Source organism: Sinocyclocheilus anshuiensis, unplaced genomic scaffold (genome assembly GCF_001515605.1).
Source record: "Sinocyclocheilus anshuiensis isolate Anshui unplaced genomic scaffold, SAMN03320099.WGS_v1.1 scaffold1362, whole genome shotgun sequence".
Taxonomy (NCBI): Eukaryota; Metazoa; Chordata; class Actinopteri; order Cypriniformes; family Cyprinidae; genus Sinocyclocheilus; species Sinocyclocheilus anshuiensis.
In genome coordinates this window covers 65,414-73,234 of record NW_015557127.1, presented here as the reverse complement: position 1 = coordinate 73,234, position 7,821 = coordinate 65,414, and the positions used below count along the sequence as shown (strand labels likewise).

General features: G+C 38.8%; 1 protein-coding gene across 2 annotated transcripts in view; it reads right to left on the bottom strand.

Moving 5' to 3' along the window:
• The window catches only part of tyrp1a (tyrosinase-related protein 1a), an 11,834-nt gene extending 4,769 nt beyond the window's left edge, over nucleotides 1-7,065 (bottom strand). The window contains exons 1-3 of one of the 2 annotated variants that reach the window (XM_016472959.1): nucleotides 6,976-7,065; nucleotides 6,617-6,821; nucleotides 4,689-4,856 (exon numbers count right to left, since the gene is read on the bottom strand). In XM_016472959.1, coding sequence (XP_016328445.1) covers nucleotides 4,689-4,856; nucleotides 6,617-6,818 — 370 coding nt within the window. In that variant the 5' untranslated portion in view covers nucleotides 6,819-6,821; nucleotides 6,976-7,065. Of the gene's footprint in view, nucleotides 1-4,688; nucleotides 4,857-6,616; nucleotides 6,921-6,975 lie in introns of those variants that run through there. The other variant, XM_016472958.1, reaches the window with a different exon arrangement.
• Between the last annotated feature and the right edge of the window lie 756 nt (nucleotides 7,066-7,821).

Below are 7,821 nucleotides of genomic sequence, written 5' to 3'. Positions count from 1 at the left end.
AATCGCACATCGTTAAAACAACAATTACGATATTATCGCAGACGATATATATCGCACACCCCTAGTAGAACATATCCGCATTTGTGCATCAGTGTCTGTAATGTGTGCTGTAGGTGTGGAACGTAGGAATCTTATCCAAGTTGTAGGCTAGCCAATATTGGTCAGTCAGCAGCTCTACATTCTAGTGATGTTAGGTTCTTGAACGAATCGTTATTTTGAGCCGGTTCTCAGGAAGTAACCGGTCGAGCCGGTTCACAAATCGAACTGAATTGAACTTTAGTTCCGGGTTGATGACGCGGGTCGCACAGCCGAAGTAGCACGTCCAACTCAACAAGAACCAAACGAGCCGTGGCGAAGTTTGCCGAGGATTTTATTAATTATTAAACAAATTTACATTTTATTAAAACATGAAAAAACTTTTCTGTCGAGTGATGTAAATACATTTTACTATAGTTTATTGTGAATGCATATTATATTTAAAGTTGCTTAAGCGAAATCAAGGAGTTTATAAGACTGGTTTATTCATTCTTTATACTGTAGAACATATCCGTGTTTGTGCATCAATAAAACATGAAAAAACTTTTCTGTCGAGTGATGTAAATAAATTTTACTATAGTTTATTGTGAATGCATATTATATTTAAAGTTGCTTAAGCGAAATCAAGGAGTTTATTCATTCTTTATACTGTAGACATGTAGAACATAGGGGTGTGCGATATTGACAAAAAATTATATCAACCGATGAATCGGCTTTTTGAACCGGTTCAATGAGCCGATCTGTCCGAAAAGAACCGGTTCGCGGAAATGAATCGGACTTTTCATCACTAACACATACAAGACTTTGCAATGAATGACAAACTGAACCAGACTTTCATAGGGTGAGCAGACAGGGTAAATGAGAAACAGGTGCAAACAATGAGTGCTGATGAGTCCGGGCAAAGGATTATGGGAAATGAAGTCCTTGATGGAGTGGTAGAAGCCTAGGATGGAGTGCCCTCTAGTGGACAACTAGGGCATTCCAGCCGGTCATTGTAACACCCGGCAATTATGCTGGCGGAAGTCTTTAATAGGTGAAAGCGATGTGTGTTACTTTGGTAATTCAGGTCTAATGTGTTTGTTAGTACTGTGTGTTTTAACACTTGAATGGTTTAGCTCCATTTCACGTGGAGGATGACGTTGCTTCGATATTTACGTGGGTCCTACCTCATGCCTGATCGTGACCCTGCTTTTTAATGTTTTGTTCCTCTGTTATTTTCCTCTTATTTTATCTGGCATCTCTCTCTATCTATAGTCGATCTGCTAATAAAACCGCCAGCAGGTGGCAGCAAATCACTGTTAATAAGTGAGTCATTGTGATTGAACCGAATCATTTAAATGGTTGATTCGTTCAAGAACGGAACACCGTCATGTTGCTCAGAGACACGAAACAGCGCTGTGGCTGTATTCGGGATGATTTTTGTTGGCGAAATAGAGCAAAAACAAGCAATATGCTCTTATTTTATCTGGCATCTCTCTCTATCTATAGTCGATCTGCTAATATTTACATTTAGTCATTTAACAGACACTTTTATCCAAAGCGACTTACAAATGAGAACAATGGCAGCAATCAAAATCAACAAAAGAGCAATGAAATGCAAGTGCTATGACAAGTCTCAGTTAGCCTAACGAAATAAATAATAAACTAAATAATAATAATAATAATAATAATAAAATATAAAATAATAATAAACAATTGTCACCTAACCATTAATATCAGGTGTAAGCAGTGCTTGCAATTTGCTTGCAGTTTTTTTTATATATAACTAAAATAAATGAATTAATCTGACCTTACAAAAATGGAAAAAAAATAAAAATATAAATATAATGAAAAATATAACTGAAGAAAAACTAGAAATGCCTCTGCAATTGTAAAATGGCCGTAATATTTTTCAAATTCATAAACAGAATGCCAAACAATTAAAATATGCTCATTTACTGTATCTTCACAATGAAATGTCCTTTCTCTTGCTCGGAGCTGTCCAATGATTACATGTACGCTATATCATCTGTGTTTACTGATGAGACAGATCTTCCAGCTCATGCCTTTAGTTCGGCATGCTCAGCACTTCACTTTAGCACATGCTCAGACTGAACTCACAGACCTGAGCCACGGAGCCATGCAGACGGATGCAAGCATGCCACAGACCACTACACTCAATCACTCCACTGCTTTACTAATACTTTTTTAATAATTGCAATTTAATAACTGCAAGTGTTTTTTTTCGGACTCAGTCCAACACTGTGGTCAAAAGCGTTTTTCAAATATTGCTTAGTGCACCTTTAACGCCTATTATATGCGTATTTCACGCGTTAAACACGTGTTGTTTGTGCATATTTAATAGGGCTGCGATGATAAATCGATCTTCCGAATGCATCATGATTCTCTCTGGAATGGATTCTGAGCTTAGATTTTAACAGCAGATGGCGCTCTACTCTAGTTTGTATCCACACACTAAAATGCTGATGAAGAGGAGCGGTGAAGAGTGCTTGTGCATTCGGCTGAGTAATTTCACCTCGGCTCAGAATGCTTTTATGATGCAAGATTAAAGTAAACACAGCCCACTGTGAACACCCTTGTAATTCACTTCAACCTTTTCAAATTTTATGAATGATTATTTTAGGTTCAAGTGTGTGTAAGGATCTGGAAACAAGCAGAGTACGGCTGTTTCCTACAATCACGAAGAGCATTGAGTCGGGAGAAGACACTGGTGTTTTGCTGTTCGCCGCTTCTTCACCGCTTCTTTTTTTTTGTCTGTTACTAAATTGAAGGCTGTCTACCTATTTACTGCTACCCCCTTCAACATCGGCTGATTGTGTCATTCGCAGTTTGTCAGTGAGTAAATACCTGGATTTCTCTGTCGTCTGCTGCTTCTATGAGGTTTACTCCCTGGGCAGCCTTTCAGTCGTCCCGGTGTGGTGACTCTTGTACCTCATTGCCATGTCATGAACAATTTTTTTCGTTGTGCTCGACAGTTTTGACAGTCTCTGTTTGGCTAATGGCTAGCTCCAGCCGAACTCATTTGGCGACATGAGGCTTAAGTATTCCATCCCGCAGCTGCTGAATCTTAACAACCACACCGTGGCTCCAACGTACATTGCAGCCATTAAAGGATTTACATCCATCGAAGTTCCCGTCAAAAGTTTGTTTACCATCAGCCTGGCTGCTCTTCCTCGGGGATCCCATCTATCTGGACCGATGTGACACGTTTGTCATGCTATCAGAGCAACATCGGTCTCGGTGTTAGTAAGATGGCAATCACCGTGAGATTTCACAATGCTAAGCTGGACCGCACGGGAAAAAACGTGAGATCGCTTTACACCGAGCAGGACATAAAACGTGGAGTGGATTTCAGTGTACTACAGCCTCTACAAAGATTCATTACTTCGCCAATGCTCAAAATGGAACGGTTTAATGCACAATCACTCACAAATAAGTCATCCTTTATACAAGACCATATCATGGAAAAGGGTTTGGACTTTATGTGCATAACAGAAACATGACATCAGCCAGAGGTCTACTCAACATTAAATGAAGTCTGCCCCCCCGGTTACAGCTATCTGGAGAAAGCCCGCACTACTGGTCGTGGTGGTGGCTTAGCTGTAATATATCGACAGCAAGCAGAGCTATGCCCCCTCCCTTTGCCAACACTGCCCTCGTTTGAATGTCTTGCATTTAAATGTAAACCTCCTTTCCCTATGACAATACTTCTCATTTACCGGACCCCTAAACCAAACTCAGTGTTCATCTCAGAGATTCATGACCTTCTTACAACACTTTGCTCTACCACTGGTAATATTTTAATACTTGGAGATTTTAATATCCCTGGCAAAAGCTTACAGAAATTGCAGTGCATTCAGAACAGCACTGCTAGGATCCTGATGATGGTACGCAAATACGATCACATCACCCCCATTCTCAAATCACTACACTGGCTTTCTGTTTCATTCAGGATTGTTTATAAGGTCTCCCTCCTTACCCATTAGTGCATCCATGGCGACGCCCCATCATATCTCAAGGAACTCCTTACTCCACATACTTCTAAACGTACACTCCGTTCTGCATCAACATATCTATTAAACCCCTCCCAGGACTAAGCTTCGCACTATGGGAGATCGGGCTTTCTGCTCCGCTGCTCCGGGTTTGTGGAATGCTCTCCCTGACCATCTACGGACTCCACAGACTGTCGATGCTTTTAAACGTGGCCTCAAAACCTACCTTTTTAGCAAAGCCTTTGAATGATTCTTAATATTTTTTCTTGTTTTTAATCTGTAGCACTTTGGGATTCTGTGTGAATATAAAGTGCGTTATAAATAAAATGTATTATTATTATTATTATTATTGTTGTTGTTGTTGTTTCTAAAGCATGCAGCGCCATCTGCTGTTCAAAACTAAGCTCAGAATCGACTCGAGAAAGAATCGCGAGGCATTCGGAAAATCTCAGAATCGATGCTGAATCATTTCTCGATTCGCGATGCATTGACTTTCCTAGCCCTAATATTTAACGCACTGATTTTTAGCGCATAAACAACACATATTTAACGCGTGAAATGCGCGTATAATACACGTTAAATACGTGTTATGTTAAAATTCATGTGTTTTTGAACCATATGGCCTTCCATAGCGTGACTGCAGCTGAAAGCGTGCCTCACCCTCGATGGAGTTCCTGAAGCTGTCGGAGGAGGTGGAGTAGAAGGGCGGAGAGTCGAAGGCGGTCAGCTCCAAACACGCCACCACGTCCTGAGGCTCGGGCAGCCGCTGCACCATGGGACGGGCCACGTTACCGGCGGGGTTTCTGCGGATGGGACTGCTCTCCGAACCTCACAAACACACCGATCACACGTTACAAGACTGACTGATCACTGTACAGTAGAGCTGCACGATTCATCGATTCAAACACCAATCTCTAAATGACAACGATTCGCCCATGTCTATTAAACATTTGAAAAATCATCGGATATAGTTCGGTTTGGATATAAACATTGATGTCTATGGTAGCGATCAAAATAGAGCAATTTTTAAAAAAAAGTAACTGGCGCATCAAATAATGTGCGTGTCGATTGCATTGTTTTGCCACTAGGTGGCGACAGGTGACTGTTCAAAAATGCGTTGTCATTGAATCATTAATTCAAGAGATTTGTTCACAAATGCTGATTCATCCAGTAATGAAACAAGTATTTATGAGTGAGTCATTGAATCATTCAAACCACTTTTTCATAATTTTAATACTAAAAATTGGTGTATTAAATATATTATAATTTAAATACATATATCATACTGTATATTAAAATGTTTAATAATTCATTCTAATTAATTAAACATTTTTAAATAGACTGCAGCAATTAAAATATTTTGTCACACATTGTTTTGTTTAGTTCAGAATCGTGGGAGAATTGTGATCTCTATTTGAGACAAAAAAATATATATTTGATTCTCAATTTATCCCGAATCGTGCAGCTTTACTGTACATTCAGACACATACTGATCTATCATCAACATTCACTAAACATACTGAGGTTACAACAGGTTATATATGTAATCTAATGTATGTTCCTGGACTTATTGTGCAGGTTCATCAGTGCATGTTATTGTAAAGACAAAAAACTGTTTGCATTTGTAATATTTCTAGTATGTTTATTTTCAAGGCAAGACACTGCTGGTGAATACAGTGCAAATTTAACTAATAGATACTTTTACCAGTTGATTAACTACAGCACACTGAGACAATTGTTTTGTATTTTCGAAATTTTATGTTTAAATGAGGCATTGTCTAATTAAAATATACTAATTTGCGTATATTTTCATAACATAAATTGGATAAATTTATTGGATAAAGCCAGATTAAATTTAATTAGAGTTAAAGGTTTTTCTAGAGGGGAATCTGGATTTCTATTTGTATCACTCCGTAAATCAGGAAATACTGTCAACGGACAGAAAACAAACACATTTTCACCATGTTTTTAGGAGTGAAATGTTGTATAAATCAGTGAAATATGAGCAAACCTTCAGAACATAGAGAGAGGAATAAAACTGTAAAGTCGTGTTTGTAAGAGAAAAAAAAAACTCTTTAAAGATTAAAATCTACAGATGCAAAAAGATAAAGTGCAATTAAATAAACACTTATTTGTGTTTTATTTACACTAGTCTGAAAAAAGACATGTTATGGAAGCAAAAGAGTCGCACTGCATGGAAACACACTGGTTTAAAAATGAAAAAAAGGAGGATCTTGCGCTTGGTTCCATTCACATGTAACATGATTTCAAGTCAATAATAGAATTCAGCAAAGAGCAAAAAATCTCAATTCGTGACATTTGTTTGCTATGTATCCAAATACAAGGATTGCATGCAAAAAAGTTTTCAGTGCATATTAAATATTAACATGCACTAAGCACTTTTTGCACTTTATAAGAATAAAAGAAGACTGCTATAGTATCTCGGCATGTAATCCTTGTATTTGGATACATAGCAAACACATTTGAAATTTTTTGCCTGCCTCGTCTTGCCTGTAAATTGTTTAGATGTTTTTACTGGAAAACAAGAGTCCTACAGTAGCAGCTGTAATGTAAGGTGGCTGTATTACTATTGCAGATGGTCCCCAGCGTGTCGTACTCGTCCACGCTCTCACAGATGACCCTCCAGCGTGAGAAGACGGAGTTGGAGCTGATGGAGCTGCTGTCGAAGGAGCTGCGGGCGCCCATCAGATCGTCTGTGCAGATGTCGCACTCGCTGCCGCCGATGACGAAGTCCCAGTACGGCAGAGCGAAGCTCGGATCTCCTAACATGTCCTGAGAGAGACACGTCACAGCAACTAGAGATTTACAGCTGAGAAATCCTGATGCAGAAACATCACGCCATCTCATTCAGCCTGAGAAAATACATGTGTATCTTTGATAATGAAGGCAATCAAAGATAAAAAAAAAAAAGTGTGAAAAACCATACTGTCCACCCTGTTGAAGAATCCAGAATATGATGGTTAGGTATATCCAAAATGTGGATTTGTAGAAATGTAGCATTGCATCAGTGTCTCAGCAATGGATGCTCTGCAGTGAATGGGTGCCGTCAGAATGAGAGTCCAAACAGCTGATAAAAACATCACAATTTCACGCTTCGTCTAGTAACAAAAGTGCATCTCCCGTTGTCTATCAGATCAAAATCCAGCCACATATTTGTTTAGAGCTGTTTAAACGGTGCTTGATCTGTGCAGATTTCTCTCCTGATTCACACCAGAACACTTTTTCACTGGAGGAAGTGTTATTATGGATTATAGACTCGTTAAAAACGTCTTAATGCTGGATTAGTTTCAGCTTTTGTCTTCTCCAGACATTACCGCGGGAAGTAGGGGTGCTGAGGGTGCTGCAGCACCCCCTGGAGTGTAGCCCATGAAAAAATGGGGGTGCTGGGGGTGCGGTGTTAAAAATAAATGAATGAACAATATGTAATACAAAATAAATAATATTAATTTTATTAATTAGTATATTCATTCAAATTTATTGAAAAAAGTAGCCTAAGCCTACAGTGACAAGAAGCAATGGTTAAATATGAGTTAAGTTGAATCAAATTGACTGTGAAAGTCGTTTCAACTGATTAAATGTATTAAACTGACTTAAAAAATCATTTGTTGCCATGATTTTTGGATTATATTATAACCTGTAACATGTCCCTGCCGTTCTCAAATTAAGAATTAACAACAATTTCTACAGACAGCAGAGAAAGAGCGAGAGCGTCTACCTCAGCAGCAACTAATCTCGCATTCTCACATCTGTCGCGCTTCTTTTGATCTTTAAC